General features: G+C 40.6%; 2 protein-coding genes across 3 annotated transcripts in view; one reads left to right on the forward strand and one right to left on the reverse strand.

Annotated features, from left to right (window-relative positions):
* plekhg5b (pleckstrin homology domain containing, family G (with RhoGef domain) member 5b) overlaps window positions 1-10873 on the forward strand; it is a 61077-nt gene extending 50204 nt beyond the window's left edge. Inside the window, exons 9-22 of the mRNA XM_035655998.1 lie at window positions 121-297; window positions 895-959; window positions 1478-1653; window positions 3468-3563; window positions 3844-4044; window positions 4729-4839; window positions 4974-5123; window positions 5215-5352; window positions 5468-5587; window positions 5743-5875; window positions 6156-6271; window positions 6388-6545; window positions 7245-8297; window positions 9089-10873. Of these exons, the coding sequence (XP_035511891.1) occupies window positions 121-297; window positions 895-959; window positions 1478-1653; window positions 3468-3563; window positions 3844-4044; window positions 4729-4839; window positions 4974-5123; window positions 5215-5352; window positions 5468-5587; window positions 5743-5875; window positions 6156-6271; window positions 6388-6545; window positions 7245-8297; window positions 9089-9098 (2704 nt within the window). The 3' untranslated portion in view covers window positions 9099-10873. The remainder of the gene's footprint in view (window positions 1-120; window positions 298-894; window positions 960-1477; window positions 1654-3467; window positions 3564-3843; window positions 4045-4728; window positions 4840-4973; window positions 5124-5214; window positions 5353-5467; window positions 5588-5742; window positions 5876-6155; window positions 6272-6387; window positions 6546-7244; window positions 8298-9088) is intronic.
* The window catches only part of cd40 (CD40 molecule, TNF receptor superfamily member 5), a 50656-nt gene continuing 39325 nt past the window's right edge, over window positions 6010-17340 (reverse strand). Inside the window, exons 11-12 of one of the 2 annotated variants that reach the window (XM_035657084.1) lie at window positions 7233-9545; window positions 6010-6561 (exon numbers count right to left, since the gene is read on the reverse strand). The gene's annotated coding sequence lies outside the window, so the exon portion shown is untranslated. Of the gene's footprint in view, window positions 9546-17340 lie in introns of both variants that reach the window. The other variant, XM_035657083.1, reaches the window with a different exon arrangement.

Below are 17340 nucleotides of genomic sequence, written 5' to 3' on the forward strand. Positions count from 1 at the left end.
CGCCGTGACAGAATCTACTTCATGCCAGTCTGTCTCCTACACTTCTGTATTGCGTCTTTCATTTGTTCGTTTTCACGATTCTTAAATTCTTTCTCTCCGTCTTCCTCTCTGCCCTCGCAGGAGTCAGCTGCGAAGGAGGAAGAACATGACAGGTCCTAGGGAGACAATATTCCTTACCCCGGATGCTCTGGATCAGAATCGGAGGATCCCTGCCCAGCGCTGGAGCCGGCCGACAGCGGAAGAAACTGGCCGCCAGCCGCTCACTGGCTTCTTCAGCTCCAACGCTGGAAGCAACCTGTCGGCAAGGGAACGCTGCATCAGGCCGACGCGTGTATGCGTGCGAAAATGGTTCTCCTGATATGAAACAGAATTGTAAAATGCGCAGAGAGCTAGTTTGTAGCCCAGACGTATAATGGATTTTAAAAAAAACATAAAGAAGCAACAAAACAGTAGCCAGCAGCAGAGGGAGGGGGGCGATGGAAGGCATATCCCTCTGATCCTGGTGAGTAATTCCCTGCAACGTCTCCTGACTTGTTGGCTCGCTATAGCTTTCCTCCCAGCAGCTCTGGAAATGATAGGTGGAAAAAGCCTCACTCATGTCTAACAACGTAGCTGGATATAAAAAACTAATACGCTTATTTGCCTATTTTTTTCACAGTTAGATGAGGAAAAGGAAAACAAAACTAGTCTTGCCTGTCCAAATCCTAAATAGTCCTTTTTCAACAACTTTATTTCTAATAAATCACACACCCACACACACGTGCCTCCCCATTGTATCTCCATGGAGTCACAGCTGCACAGTACAGAATGTCAGATAGAGACAGTATCTGTCAGTTCACCCGCACTCCTCGCTCATCTCTTTCACCCCGACGTTGCCCCTTAAAACCCCTTCAGGGCCAGAATCCTTCACCAGGCCTGCGACCTCTTGCACCCTTCCACATTGCAGCTGATGAACCACTGTCAGTCCCTCCTTTCACGAAACCTAAAAAGTGACGAGCCGCTCGACCCTGATCACTTACTCCTAAATCTGTTTACATTTCTTCTATTAATAATGTAGAAACGCACTTTCTGAAAGGTTCGTGCATACCATTAACTAATGGACCTCTTCCCCCGTCATGGGGGGGGGGGGGGCGCGGGCTGTACTTTGCCCCCCCCCCCCCCCCCTAGGTCTGCCATTTGTTAAAGCGGTCTCAATGCATCATGAGCTCATTTTCATAACTACATAAGGCCTGCCAGACTGAACAAAGCCCTTGATAGCAAGCTACTTGGATTTAAAATTAAGGCGCCGGAAGACAGGATTTATGTAATAGTGGCTCATCTTTACAACAGATGAAATTAACAAATAAATTGACACACAACAGGACAGAAATGAACAGTTATTTTTGCATCTCTTCAAGCGTGCACGGCCATTAAAACCTTGTTAAACTAAATTATGTTTATAGTTTTCTTTTTTTAAATCGCTCTTGTCTCTTCCCAGGGAGTGGACCGTCTGAGCAGCTGCCAGAAGCAAACTCCCACCACACAATGTTTCGTGCTGCCCAAAGTGCCGCCGCAGCTCCCTTCCACCAGGACTTTCCTGGGGAGGAGAGGAGGAGGAGAACCAACCTTAACCCTGGAGGACAGTTGGCAGATGCCTGCTGGACAAACTCAGACGTGTGTGTGGATTGTGTTTCATGTTGAGGTCTTAAGGATTTTGTATTTTTTTTTTTTTTCGGTTAATACATGCTCCTCCACCAAGTTACAGAGCAGCAGTCCCACACTAAACCCTGCGTTGGCTTCACAGGCAGTTTTGTGTTTCGGTCATTTTGAGACAAGACTCTCTTTGTAAACGTTTACAGCCTGCCATGCTGTTATCATGCATCGCTCTGTGTACAGTGACGCACAACAGCGGTGTTTACACAGACTTCAGCTGTAATATTAAACTGTACGGACATTATTGGTGTGGGGATTAGGGGTTTAAAGTCATGTTTCACATTTAAAAATAATAATATATATACATTTTATGCAGGCTTTATATAGTACAATAGTGCTACTTGATTCACAAATGAATAACTAAAAGAGGCAAAATACAAAGAATAGTGTAAAAAGATGTAATGGTAAACTAGTTATATTAATTATTTACTTTTACTTTTTTACTATTTAAATACATATACCCTCCATAATAATAATAATAATAATAATAATAATAATAATAACTTTCATACAGTACCTTATCAAAGTTCACATTTATCAGCATGTGATTACCTACAGTACATACAATATACTGGCATCCTGCTTCCTGGTATGTGCTTCCTCATCTTTTATCTTCATCACACTTGACCTGATGCCAGTTTTCCCAGAATGATGCTTACAAAGCACTTTACTGTTACACAGCTGTCAGGAACCGTATACACCTATGTAAATGAAACACCCATCGCCGGCTTACACCTATTAATGTGTATGTGACTAATCATTCCAGCGAGACAGAGCAACATCACGGCTCAGCTGCTGTATAGTGGTACTGTACATTCACCCCCGGTTAGTTACATAAGATATATGACTGACTTCATTGCTGGTAATTTCCACATGTTGTCCAGTAAAGAAGTTAGGTAAAGTGAGTCACTGGAAGGAAGTTATTTTCATGTTTGAGAGCATGCATGAATGATTTTAACTTAATGAGAAAGAACAAGTTGTACACCAGTTTCCCAACCTTTCCCAACCCTTGCACATCAGGCTGCCAGTTTGATAAGATGTAGTGTCAGGGATCATGGTCTGATAAGAGTTAGTTACTCCATAACTGTCTGTACTTTAGATTGGCAGATTAACAGTGAACCCTATGAACAGATGAGTCATTCTTATACAGTCTCTCATTGGGCTAACTTCTAGTTAATACAATAATAGTAAAATTAAAATATTACCTATTTTTCAGTTAAGGAGTATCGGACACAGTTAAACGCTGCTGTTTCTGCAATGACAGCTATTATAAGCTGACCATATTTAAATGCAATGGAGGCACCATTTTGTGGTTACAGCTGCTGTCAGAATTAAATGTGATAAAACCATTTGCAGTAACAATAAACCTGATATAGGTAAATGGGTAACAGAAGTTGATGACACTAACTAACATGATTTAATTCCAAACTTGTGAAATCTATAAGAACTCCCCAGCGTTTAAATTCCATGTAGACACTCTTTTTCTCCTTTGTTTGCTTTATTTTTTTTCACTGTGTATGTTTACAAAAAAATGTCTTACTATTAATCTTTCACAAAGTATTTGTTGCTAAAAATCCAAAATGTCAGATAAACACAGCATGCATGTGAGACCAAATCATTACCGTAATTAAAAAAAGAGTTTTAGTGAAATCCATTCAAAGTTTGACTTCTACAGGAATGAAAATATAATGAAAGTCATGATTGCTGTAAAATAAAAGGGAATGGGAATATCTCTGTTATATTTAATAACATGATGTGTGCGTTTGTGTGTGCAGACACTGACGAGGCGACAGTTCCACCAGCAGGAGGCGATATGGGAGCTGCTGCAGACCGAGGCCACCTACATAAAGAAACTCCGAGTCATCACTGATGTAAGAGCAAAGAGAACTACCGAAGTCTGCTGACGCATAAAGATAATGTACTGATAGACGTGTGGCTGTAAGATGAACTGGCTTCTGTAGTGAGATAGAAACAGTGAACCTCTTGTTAAGGTCTCAGAATAGAGATGACCTTTATCACCACTCGGTGAGCTGTCTGCTGAGAAAAAATAGTGTTTTAAGGCTGATAACCTTTGGCTTTTAAAGGCTTTATGTCAGCTTAGTGTCTGAACAAATTTAGAGGCCCATATTTTTTTTTTATCACCCTCCACAGCTGTTCCTGAGTGGGCTGCTGAACCTGCAGGAGAGTGGTCTGCTGACTGAGGCGGAGCCCCCAAAGCTGTTCAGTAACATCCAGGAGATCGTCCGCCTCCACACGTCCCTGTGGAACCAGGTCATGCTGCCTGTCCTGGAGAAAGCCAGACAGGCCCGGGCTCTGCTCGACCCCACTGACCTCCACCACGGCTTCAGGACGGTGAGTTGTAATCAATACTGTCAATATACTCATCTCAAGAAGTACTGCAAAAAAAGGGCTTATCAAGAAACCACGACCCTGATTAGTTTGTGGCTTTGTCTAATCTACTACAAGGAGATTTTAACTGGTTATGAAACAGTCTGAATTTAATACTAACGCCTCTATATGACCTACATAAGCACACAAGACCATCAGTGACAATATTGGCTATTTCTATATAGTAAATCTTAATGTCTGCCACCATGTCGGATTCCCGTTGAAATCAATTCAACTAGGCTGTGGAAACACTACTTCTTTTGTCCTCAGGGGTCGCCAGAATCAACAAGTATCCAGGCTAATAAGTCATTTAACAGATGAATTACTGTACTGAACATTATGGATGAAATGCTCAGTAATATGTAGCCCCAAAGCCCAAAAAAAGCAGTAAAAGGTTATCAGACAAGTCAAATGATACAGTTAGTGAAATAATTTAAACGTGGAAGTGGAAAAAGAAGTGCATTTACATATTCAGGACCCAGAATACCTTGTATATATGTTAATGCACAGTTTAGACATCCATTCTTGTCATTTTAGACGACTGCTATAAAATTCCCTTTTGTATCTAATACAGTGTTGGCTCTAGACTGAGGCAGCAGTAAATATGTTTTCCCTCAAGTTGAAGTCTTTGTTTTTGTGTGTGTTCAGTTTGGCTCCAGGTTCCAGCCCTACATCCGTTACTGCATGGAGGAGGAGGGCTGTATGGAGTACATGCGCACACTTCTCAGGGACAATGAGCTGTTCAGGACCTACGTCACGGTCAGTTCTCTCTGCTCTCCCGCCTTAAAACTACACCTACAGTACACAGTGTACTAATACACTCCTCGTTATTTTGCTCCATATTTCTGGCTCATTAAATGTTTCATTTCCTGTCTTTGTCTGGGTCAATTCAGTGGGGAGAGACGCATAAGCAGTGTAACCGTCTGAAACTGGCTGATATGGTAGCGAAGCCCCACCAGAGGCTGACCAAATATCCACTCCTGCTCAAGAGTATTCTCAAGAAGACGGATGAGCCGTCGGCCCGCGAGATTGTCAATAGCATGGTAAGGATGTAGAAAAATATACGCTGCTTTTTTCTAAATGACCCTGATAGAAGAAATGTCTGAGGGTATTTCTGTGCTTTTCCTCCTCAAGGTGGCCACAGTAGAGCGCTTTATCAACAGCGTGGACTCCCAGATGCGACAGCGGCAGGAAAAACAGAAGCTGGCCACCATTTCTGCTCGTATAGACTCCTACGAGGCCGTAGAGGGCAGCAGTGAGGAAGTGGAGAAGGTAAAAAGCGATTTATGAGGCTCCGGTGTTTGCCTGCTTCTTCAAAAAGCTCCGTCGGATGCAAGAGTTCATGTTGGATTCGGCTTCATGCGTCTCTCTTTTCCACCTCTTTCAGATCCTCAAGGAGTACAACCGCTTCGACCTAATGGCTCCCATGAGAGGAATATCTCCGGAGGAGACTCGACAGCTGCATCTTGAGGGAGCGCTGAGGATGAAAGAGGGCAAAGACAGTAGGGTAAGTCTGACTCACATGACTCCTTGTAAACACATGATGAGCTCTTATACATCTGGTTTCTCACGTTAGCTTCTCAGTCTCGTCACATTTCACACAAAATGGTTGATGTATTAAATAAAATGTCAGACCTGAGATGAGTTTATTTTCCTCCGTAGATGGAAGTCTATTGTGTCCTGTTCACTGACCTGCTGCTAATTACTAAGCCAGGGAAAAGAGTGGAGAAAGTCAAAATCATCCGCCAACCTCTTCTCATTCACAATGTCGTCTGTAAGGAGCTCAAAGACCCCGGTGAGTTCTCAGATGAAGCAACAAATGATCATTTTCAGAACTGAGACATGTTGTTTTTGATAAATATATATAAAAAAAGACAAATCTGATGTTTCCAAATGACAAATTTTGTCAGAAAAACGCAGTGTATTCAGTTTATACTAATATGGAATAAAGAAAAGCACAGACACCTAACAATTATTATTCTGCTCACTCAGACATGAAACTGGATAATTAGCTGTGATTGTCTTCCCTGTTAAAGCTCTTTTTTTTTTTTTTTTACTTTTTTGTGTCTCTGTAGGCTCATTTATCCTCATCTACCTCAATGAGTTTAAGAGTGCAGTGGCAGCCTACACTTTCCAAGCCAACAGCGCCACCCAGGGGCGAAGCTGGATCGATGCAATCTGCAATGTCCAGGTTGGAGAGGCACTTCATATCTTATTAAATGCTCAATGTGTGGAGCTGGGGGATAAGAGTCACATACGGCATTTTGTGGTTTGCATACTTAATGTAGTTCTGTAATTATACTGCAGAACCAGCTCCAGAGGCTCCGCAATGAGGAGGTCCTCCGGCAGCAGAGCAGTCTGAAGAGATGTACAGAGGGCGAGTTAGAAGAGGAGGAGGAAGACGAGAGCAGCAACTCCACTACTAGCTCCCCATGCCTGAGGCACAAAGACCAGCAAAACTCAAGGTACTACAGCGTACAGCTGGAAAGGAATAAAGAAAAATGAACGCCTGCTATTGTAAATGTAATTTCATCATTCAAAAATAGCAAATTAGACCCACTTGTTTTCTTGACATAGTTTAAGATATGATTGGAATCATGTTCTGGTCAAAAGAAGCTTAAAAGATTGAAATCCACATTGGCTTAGAGGTATAGTTCAACATTTTGGGAAACAACAGTACTCCAGGATATCACTGTTCCCGGCACATAAAACCACAACACGTCTTGACACAGATAGTTTTGAAAGGAATAAAGATCTAACGTGTTAAAGAGCGAGCTTAAGAACGGCTGGTTGGAGGATTTTGCTACCTGTGGTTACCTGTAATCATGGTAAGCTTCATGGTAACAGATATGGATATTCTTATCTAAGTAAGAAATGAAGTAAGTGTATTTCCCAAAATGTTGAACAATTCCTTTGATGCCTGCAATTGTAAATGTAATTTCATGACTTACATTAGAAAAGATAAAATCACACACGCCTGGGGCTCCTTTACTAGAGCTTGTGTTCTGGGCAAAAGATAAGATAAAAAGAAATCCACACTGTCTTAGAATTTAGTACGTATGAATGTGGCTTACGTTAAGCAGATTTTACTTCTTACACACTTTCTTTCTTGTTGTTGTAAGCTGCCTAACCAACCAATTAACCAACCAAACCTCTCCTTTCAGTCAATCCGATGGTTCCACTGAGACCCTGTCAGTGATGGACATTGATGAACCAGGTGAACACCAGGATCCTCCTTCCCCAAACATGAACCTCGATGGAACCGCTGAAAAAGACGCCGACGTGGCTCCACTGTGTGAAAGGTCTGAGGTCCCGCAGTCTCAGTGCACGAGCCCCCGCAGAGTCCCCTCCACCATTTACTCTGAGCACGAACAGGAGATAGGGCCTGACGAAGAGGAGCTGGACCCCCAGTGTCGCTCTCTCTCCATGGACAGCGCCTACGGTACCCTCTCCCCCGAATCCCTCCTGAGAGAGCTTCAGCCACAGCCCGGCCAGAGCGAGGGAGAGGAGACCGAGGAGGAAGAGGGAGACAGGGAGGGTGAGGAGGCGGAGCAGGAAGAGGCAGGAATTGAGGAGGTAGAAGAAGAAGAGGAAGAGGATGCTGCCTCACTGGGGTCCCAGCTGTCAGTAGTCCAGTCCTCTAAACCTCGCCGGCGGCCTCACATTCAGCCACGATTCCACTGCCTCCAGAGGCTGTCCACTCTGGCCTTATCCCGCTCTGAGGACAATCTGCTGCAGCGCTTCCACGGTAAAGCCCCAGTATCTCACAAACACTCACTTCGCTCTGAGGTTCAGGACCAATCACAGTGCAGGGACATGAACACGTCACCGCTGGCACACAGTCGAAGCCTGTCAGAGCTGGGCCAAAACTGCCTGGAGCTGTTTTCCAGTGACCTCGACCAGTCTGAAGACTGCTTGAGCATGAGCATGCCATCCGACAAACTCTGTGCCACCCTGAGGAGGGCGGAGGTCAGGCACGGCTACAGGGCGCCTGACGGACCTTGTGAGGGTAACGAGTCTCAAAGCAACAGCTCAGACGGGGAAACGGCTCCATCTGCCTGCGTAGATAAGAAAAACGAGTCGACAGCCACTGGTGATTCAGGGGAAGTGACATCCAAAAAGAGGAAATCACCAGTCCAACAGCACAAGAAGCTGACTCTAGCTCAGCTGTATAGGATACGCACCACTCTTGTCCTCAACTCCACACTCACTGCATCGTAAGTCGTCACTTCTGTCATACCCGTTAATGGCTTTACGACATTTAAAGGTCCGGTGTGTAACATTTAGAGGGATCTTTTGGCAGAAATGGGATTATCACCTGAATGTAAGAATCACTGTTTTTTTCTTACCATAGAATGAGCAGTTTATATCTACAGATGCTTCCGGTCTTCCCTGGAGTCTGCCATGTTTCTACAGTAGCCCAGAAGGAAGAAAACCAAACACTGGCTCTAGATAGGGGCATTCACGTTTTTTGCGTGTATCACGGCCGCCATTGTTTCTCCTTCGTATTTGGGATGTGAGGGTGTAGTGAGTGTGTTGCGATCTGCAACCACACCACTAGATGCCACTAAATCCTACACACTGGACCTTTTTAAAGGAGTAGTTTGATAGGTTGACAGCAGACTTGTTAAGTTAGATGAGAATATTGAATATTCATTCATGTCTGTACAGTAAATATGAAGCAACCACCAGCTTGTTAGCTTAGCTTAGCATTAATACTGAAACTAGCAGAAATCTGCCTACGAGCACCTTTAAAGCCCAAGCCTAATTAACCAAGAATTATTCCAGCATGTAACACTGTGGTTTTTGTACAGTTTAAACAAACAAGATAAAACATGTTCAAAAGTGAGCTTTAGAGGTGCTGGTAGGTTGATTTTGCTACCTTTTGGACAGAGCCAGGCTATTTTCACTCTTTATGCTAAGCTAACTGCTGCAGCCTCATAAGTAGCGTATAGACATGAGAGTGGAAATGAATGTGTGTATTAATGTTTTTTTTTCTTTTTTCCAGGGAGGTATAACCACTCTTTCAAACAGCTGACCAGTGGCACGTGGGCATAATAAGGAACAACACTTGTTTTGCTTCGATGGACTGAATTTCTTGAGACACAAATGCACTCTCTCTTGCTGCCCTCTCCCTTCCTGTTGCTTTTTGGACTCTGATAGTACCATTTTTGCATTTGAACAATAACAAACTTTTTTTTTTTTTTGCTGTTGCATTGGTTTCCGAATTACTCGAGTGGAAGGGAGAGGCAGAGAGACATTAACTGCTTGCACTTTGCAACGGAAGTAGCGTTATGGGGGCTTGGACCTTAAGGTGGACTGGCGGAGGGGGGTGTGTATGTGTGCAAAGTGTGGAAGTGCTGCACCTGCAGAGGGATGAGACATCCAGGTAGCGGTCTTAAAACCTCATCCCTGCGCTTTGCACCGGAGAGAAGGTGGAGCTGAATCCTGCATCTTCTCCGTCTCTGTTGAGTCGAAAAAGAAAGAGACTTTTGAAAATCTCTACACGTGGCAAAAAAAAAAAAAAAAACAGCACCAAGGACATCCTCCTAATATTTGTACTACTCCTGGTTTGCTTCAACAAAAGAAAAAAAATGAGAATTGCACAGTTATCTATGTTAAGTAGAAGAATCACTAAGGAGTGAATTTACATTTACAGTCACACAATGAATTAGAATTTATTGTTTGCTGTTTGTGTCTGCTCGTGTACAGATGTGTGTGTGAGAGTGTGTGAGAATGTGTGAACGAGTGTGTGTTGAAATGATACATGGTCCTCGATTCCTGACTGAACCAAAACTGATTCCCATCTCCTGTGAAGACCTGAGTAGCTGGTAGGCTCCCAACAAAAAAAGTGCGCCCAAAGGTCCAAAACAGCCAGTCATGATTTCATAAAAACAGCTGCATCACCACACAGATGGACCTTCTTTACTGTTATCTTGGTTGAACTAATGCAATTTGGTATGTGGAACTAATGAAAAGATGAGTTGATTTCCTAAAAAACAATGACTGAATTTAATAAGCAGTTGTGAGGAATTTCCTGCACTATATATATATATATTTTATGGCTTAAGTGTCCACTCACTCTTGAGGCCTAAATGTAGTAAAACCACATACACAAAAGCACAAGCAAGAACAAGCTCATAGGGGGGAAAAAAATACAAAAAGAAGTCGACACTTTTCCTGGGCCGGAGCACCATTTTCTCCGAGACATTTCATTGCTTGTGTTTCTTTAGGATGGTAACACTAATAAGAGATTGAAGATAAGGTTTGGGTTGGATATTCTGAGTGAATCTGCAGAGCTGGCTTTAACACTTTTTCCAGGAGATTGATCAAATAAAAAAATAAAAAAAACTGCATTGACCACCACAGAAACTTCACATTCACACTTGATGTGTTCAGCTTTTCAGATCAGTGATTTATAACCTTATTCCAAACATTTCCCAAACCAAATAGGTTAACTCTGTTTACTTTTAGTTTTTTTTTGTTTATGTGTAATATTTATTATGCCTGCTATGTTTTATATATAAGATATTGTTTATATTGTTTGCTTCCATGATTTGTAAATTTTTTTTGTGGATGTAGTCTTAATAATTTCAACTTGCCAGGCATGAATGTGCTATGAACCAAAATCATGTGTTTCCTCTTTCAGGAATGACTTTAAAGTGTCTTACAAAATAAAAATGCTAAAATACTTTACAATCCCTCTTTTAATGGTTTAATCCATTGTAATGGAGTGATTTAAGGGGGAAAGGCTGAATCTGAATGGCATCGCATTAAAACAACATGAACTGGTCGCACCGCTCTCGTCTCCCATGTTTTTAACGCAGACAGACAGACAGCAGGTGGCAAAAGAACGTGTTCAGGGAGGTGAAGAAGAATTACAGCAGAGAGGTCGTGACCATGTGTGGCAGTAATTCATTGCATCATCTTTTTTTATCTTATGTCATAACGTTAAGCCGAAACTGTGGCAGCGAGTGTAAAACGGGGCCAGTTTTCAAAGCACTGGAGGAAGTACTCTTTTTCCTAACATACCACAAGGAGTTTTTAACTGGTTATGAAACAGTCTGCCTCTATATGACCTACATAAGCACATGAGACCATCAGCAAGAACATTGGCTATTTCTACAAAGTTATTATTAATGCCTGCCACCAGGTCAGAGCTGGTGGAAACACTACTGCTTTTGTCCTCAAGGGGTGTCAGAATCAACAAAAAATTAAAGTTCTGACAGGAGCTTTCAGTAAAAGTAACAATACCACACAATAAAAACACCATTTATAAATAAAAGTCCTGCATTCATAATTTTACCTAAAGGACCAGTGTATAGGATTTAGTGCCATCTAGTGGTCAAGTTGCTAATTGCAGCCATACACAGCTAAGCTAGGCGTGTAGGAGAAACAATGGTGGCTCCAAATTCACAAAAAACATGTAAGTCCTCATCTAGAGTCAGTGTTGGGTTTGTCCGTTCTGGGCTACTGTAGAAACATGGTGGTTCAATATGGCCCACATTGACAGTATGGGTGCACTCCGTACAATGGGACATTTTAAAAGTAACAAAAACGTAACGATTTCCTGATTATACACTAATGAAAACATACCTATAAATATTATATTACGTTTACTGCCAATAGAACATCCTAAATATTGCACACTGGATCTTTTAGGTAGAAAGTAAAAAGTAGTAGCAAAATGTCTTTTAAATATAAAAATAGAAGTACTCAGTAATAGTACTGTATAAAGTAGCTTTAAAATACAGTGCTTGAGTAAAGGTACTTGGTTACTTTCCACTTTGCTGATTTTAATATATGCATATAGGTGCAGCATTGTACTCAACTAATGAAATGAACGGATACATAAAATAACCAGTAGATTAAACATTTCATTAAATTCCTGCCTACATGTTAATACATCAGACATAATAATCCAAAAATATGATCTATAACACTAATCCCACTGTGAATTCAATCTGCATAACAATTACTTACAAACTAGTTTGCTGATAATACTTTCATACTTTTATGAATTGTAATAGAGTATTTGTACAGAGCAATATTGCTACTTGCACTCCGTCCACCACTGCATATTTATAGTTTAGTGATGAAAACAATTATCTCTGCAGATAGATTCAAGTGCGTATATTAGTTAAGTCTGACGCTTAGAAATACATATTTTTCATATAGTCTTTTATCCCATCTTGTATGATGGATAAAGTATTCATATCCTTTACTCCAGTCAGAAAAAATAAAAAGACAACAATGAAAAATATATTCTGAGAAATGTACTTAAAGTATCAAAAGTAAAAGTACTACATTATGCAGATTGACCCTTCCAAAACAGTATACTGTCATATCACTTTTTTATTTATTATTTATGTGTAATGTCATGTAATGCTGTAACTGGTCAAGATGGAGATATTTTTTCCTGTTTTGTTATATAGTAAATCTATAGCTCATTTATGTACAATATCAATATTAATTGTAACTATAGGAGATATATGTATAAAGTAGAAAATTTGTAGAAAAAATAGAACTACTCAAAGAACCACCGTACCATGTACATGCACAACTGTAGATTAACATTAGATAATTTGTCATATCACACTATAATGCAAGAAGATGTATTACTCTACAGTATCTGTCAACAATTACTTACATATTTTATATTATTAAATTATAAAGTTTAAACAGGGGGGTTAAAGTAAAGGCTTTCAAAGCTCTAATGGAAAAATGACTTTGGGTTACTTCGAGTCAAACGCCATTCATCTGTCCAGTCTAGTTTCTGGGAACTCAGTCAGATCACATATCTTGTCCAGCTGTCTGTCTGGTCCGACCGTCTGCTTCTGGTTCCCAGAAAGTTTAGTTGAGCTCAAATCTGCCCCGCCTTGATAACAAAGTGTCCAGCACACATGCAGGGCAGAGCGGGGCCTGATGTCCTGCAGCAACATCATGGCCAAGGTGTATTTACAGGTGATTATATCAGCTAATCGGTGGATTACAGCATGTTGAGTCCACACAAGCCTCTAAGCTGCAGAGAAAAGACAGTGCGGTCCTGTGGGATTTTCTGTTTAATCTGGTCCCAGAATGCAGCGGCCCCTCCCGCTCTCACATCTGGCCCCGTCGGGATTTACTCTTGTAATCCTTGATTTTAAAACAATTTTATTATGCTTTAACGCTGATACGCTGGACTTTAATTATTAAAATGCAGCTTTCTATTTTAGCAATGAAGTAATTACACATCCTTGTTCTATTAGCCTTCACTAAGTAAGTAATGAGGTCGTGCCACAGTCAGCTGTGGCCGCATGATGGCTGCAGGCCGGCTGCAACCAAACACATTATTTTCAGGTATGTGATTTTATGATGAGGCAGACTACCTACCTGCTACCTATCTAATGCATTGCACCACTCTTTGCTCTCTCTCTCCTAGACAGACTGACAGCCAAAGCCCTGATAAAAGCCAAAAAGTGTCATCTTTGACACCTGACTGGCATATATAAATGTTGAGTCTGTGTTCTGTGCATGAGCTCTGGTGGAAATATACACTGCATGCAGCTGGGGCAGTGGACGGGTTAACACCACCTGCTGTGGCAGATGTCAAAAACCATGCTGTAAAAAATGTCCGATTAACACAAAGGGGCACTTTGGCAAATCCTGATTATAGGAGCACTTTCATTTATTAAACTCTGCCAATCCCCTGTACTCTTTCTGAGCGGGGATTAAAACCAGGTAGACACCATTGTCTATCTAAACAATCCCTCTTTAAGCTCTAGCTGTTTCCTGGTGCCCTGGACAGGCCTGCCTGCCTGCCTGGCTGGCTGGCTGGTCGCCTGCCTGTAATCTCAGTAGGGGCTTATAGGTCACTACAACCACTACACATTCCCATTCATCAACATCATCCCCTTTAGAGGGACTAGGTGATTGGATTTAGGACTATGTTTTACAGGCGCAGAAAAAAAAGAGAACAGCAAACTAAAGCGTGTTTACAAGAGCTGTGCTGTGAAAAGGCCCATGGACGAGTGGCAGCCATATGGAATGGATAACCCTGTGAACATCTGCCCTCGATCAGTACCACGCACTGCCGTGGCTTTGACCTTCACATGGTGCACAGGAACATCTGGCCCGTTTGTGCTCTCGTGGACCCCCTGAAAACAGCATTTAGCAGACAATTAGCAGCAGAGGAATCCATATGGGATTTGTAAAACTTGCAACACAGTGATGATGGAGGGTTCAGTGTTCCTACCAGGTTAAAAATGTATTGGTTATGGTCAACACCAGGGTTCTGATCAGCAGTGGTGGAAAGTAACTAAGTACATTTACTTAAGTATAAAGTATTCTTGGTAAAAGCGAATATTGTAGTTTTTACTCCACTATATTTATTTGATCACTTTAGTTACTTTACAGATTCCGATTATTCAGACAAACTACAATCAACAAATAAATTATGATGTACTACTATAGGTTAGAATAATATATGTATTTATTGATCAGCAGTATATAAAATAATTAAAATTAGCTCCACCTTTAACTGCTGCAACATTAAAGTCACACATGAATGCATCAATGATTATAATCCAATAATATAGTGCATATGATGCTTAAATGGGCCATTCTGCATACTTAGTACTGAGTACTTTTACTTTGGGGTACTTAAAGTACATTTTGATGCTATTACTTTTGTACTTTTACAATAAATCCTCCATGCTTCAGATCTGTCAAGTGTTAATCAATATAGCCTGACTGATACAGGATGTTTGAGGTTGATACTAATATCGATATTTGGAATTTATTAAATTTATTTATTAAATATTGCCCAATAATTATTTGGGTGTGACCCATTCAAATTAATTCCTTAAGTGCGCATGTGCAAAAGAACAATAACACCATAATAAACACAACAATAATATGTCAGTGTTATTTATAAGTTTTGTTTTATTTATAAGTTGATGAGCAGTGAAAGCCAGCAAATCCGTGAGCAGATGATAACGAGGATGAGGATGAAGAAAAAGAGAGCCAAACTTTGAATTATAGCTTTTTGTGCAGCAATGATTGCTAAATCAGTATGGAGGTATAAAAACACAGACCGGGTACGATTCGACCCCTCGAGCTTTGCTTGTACAGAAATGTCACCATAAATAACCATGAGGTCTAACACCTCACTGTCCCTCCACTGACGACCTCTACTACTGCTATCTACCATGTTTTTATTCAACTGTAACAAATGTTGACATGTTTATGTCAAATGATGTTAACACGGCCATGAAAATGTATCCGAATCACATATGAGGAAAACAAACAAAAAAAACTAAATTCAGATTTGGGCCAATTTTGCCTGCAGTGTAAACGTAGCATCTTGTCATGTTTAGGATGTCTATTAGTTGTAAGTAGTTCCACCAAGGACACATTTCCCCCTAAAAACTTCTCACATGGCTTCATTATAATAACCATCTGAGCTCCAAAGAGGTCAAATTATCCAGTCTAAGTCAGAAAGAAGCAAAGATTACAGAAAGTTTTGTTTTTTCTTCTTCCTTGCCTCATTAATCATCTCACCACCCCTCAGATTTATCTTGCGACCCTTTGAAGGGGCCTGAGTCCTAGGGTTGGGAACCACTGGACTAAACTACTCAACTGTATCTAAAATAGATTAACTGGCTCCACCTTGACTAACTACAATAGTAAAATACTATTGATGATTAACAATCTAATAATGTAATATATTATATTAAATTAAATTATATTATATGAGTCACAAATGCCAATTTCTGCAAAATAAATACTTTTACTTTTAATACTTTAGGTAAATTTAGCTGATAATATTTTTGTACTTTTACTTTACTACTTTACTAAGCATTTTTTTTATGCTGAATGAATATTTTTACATTTGCATATTGATATTGTTTCCTTCTTACTTTTGGATGCTTAGACAAAATGAAGCATGCCTTTCACACAATCCCCGACAGTAGCAGCAAAGGTGATAATGTATTGCCAGCTGCTCTCTGGCATAAATTCATTCCACAAAGATGTGGCATATGCTAGAGGATCAAATTTCGTTATCCTCGTAAAAGTTGTGTTGTTTTCTAAATTGAAAGACCATAAGGTCCCACTTTCACGCGACAATATAAACTCCTCACCTCAATAATTGTATCAGCTCTTAAGAAGCTTACTGTAATTACAATATTGTCTTCTTAGAGCAGCAGCCTAAAAAACACGAAATACAAATCACCCATTTCTAAATTAAATGGAAACCCGTTCAAAGAGAAGCTATACTAGAGGAGGACAGAGGGATTAACATTTAATATTTACAGCACAATCACACAATTAATCTGACAATGTGTTCTGTGTCTAATACCTGAACTGACTGGCCCTCCACCATTGTCAGTGGTGTGCACAGGCAGGTGGGAGTAGCAGGAGCAGGGGCTGTTTACAAGTGTGCAACCCATCATCCAAAGTGGAATATGTGCACTCTAACCAGAAACACTTTTGAAAGTAGTGTGGTCACTAACATTATAGTTCTAAACATGCATAAGATTATAAAAATAAAAATAAAAATGTGCCAAACCCGGCACAAAATGTTTGCAATTCAGCCAACTAGACATAACAAGAAGAACTTGAGACAAATGCTGTTTCTATCCTCCATATTGTTGTTCTCTGGTTGTTAGATATGACAGTCACATATCAGGTGCCACTACAGTTATCATAGTGACTTTTATTCTTAGTGATCGCAAGCTTCACAGAAGACTCACACCATTATTTTCTTTGTCAATTAGTGTGCCTATTATTTCCTCAATTACAGGTCCAGTGTGCAACATTTAGGAGGATCTATTTGCAGAAAGTGAATATAATATATACAGGTATGTTTTCATTTGTGTGTAATTAACTAAAAATGAGAATCGATGTGTTTTCGTACCCTTAGATTGAGACGTTTTTATCTAAAGTTGATCGCTATGTTTCTACAGTTGCCCAGAATGGACAATCCAAACATTGGCTCTAGATAGGGGGCGTTTGTGTTTTTTGTGGCCACGTAGTTTCTCCTACACACTGGGAACGGGAGGGTGAAGCGAGGGACCTTCAACTACACCGCTAGATGCCCCTATCTTACACACTCATCCTTTAAGTATATTTTAATGCTAATACTTTTACTTGGAGTATTTTTACACTGTGGTATTGCCACTTTTACTTAAATAAGAGATATACGAGCACTCATTCCACTATTGATACATTTTGACTACAGGCCTACGACCACAAAACAGTGCTCGTAATACCAGTCAT

Source organism: Morone saxatilis, unplaced genomic scaffold (genome assembly GCF_004916995.1).
Source record: "Morone saxatilis isolate NCDOM2014 unplaced genomic scaffold, NCSU_SB_2.0 Contig15, whole genome shotgun sequence".
Lineage (NCBI taxonomy): Eukaryota > Metazoa > Chordata > Actinopteri > Moronidae > Morone > Morone saxatilis.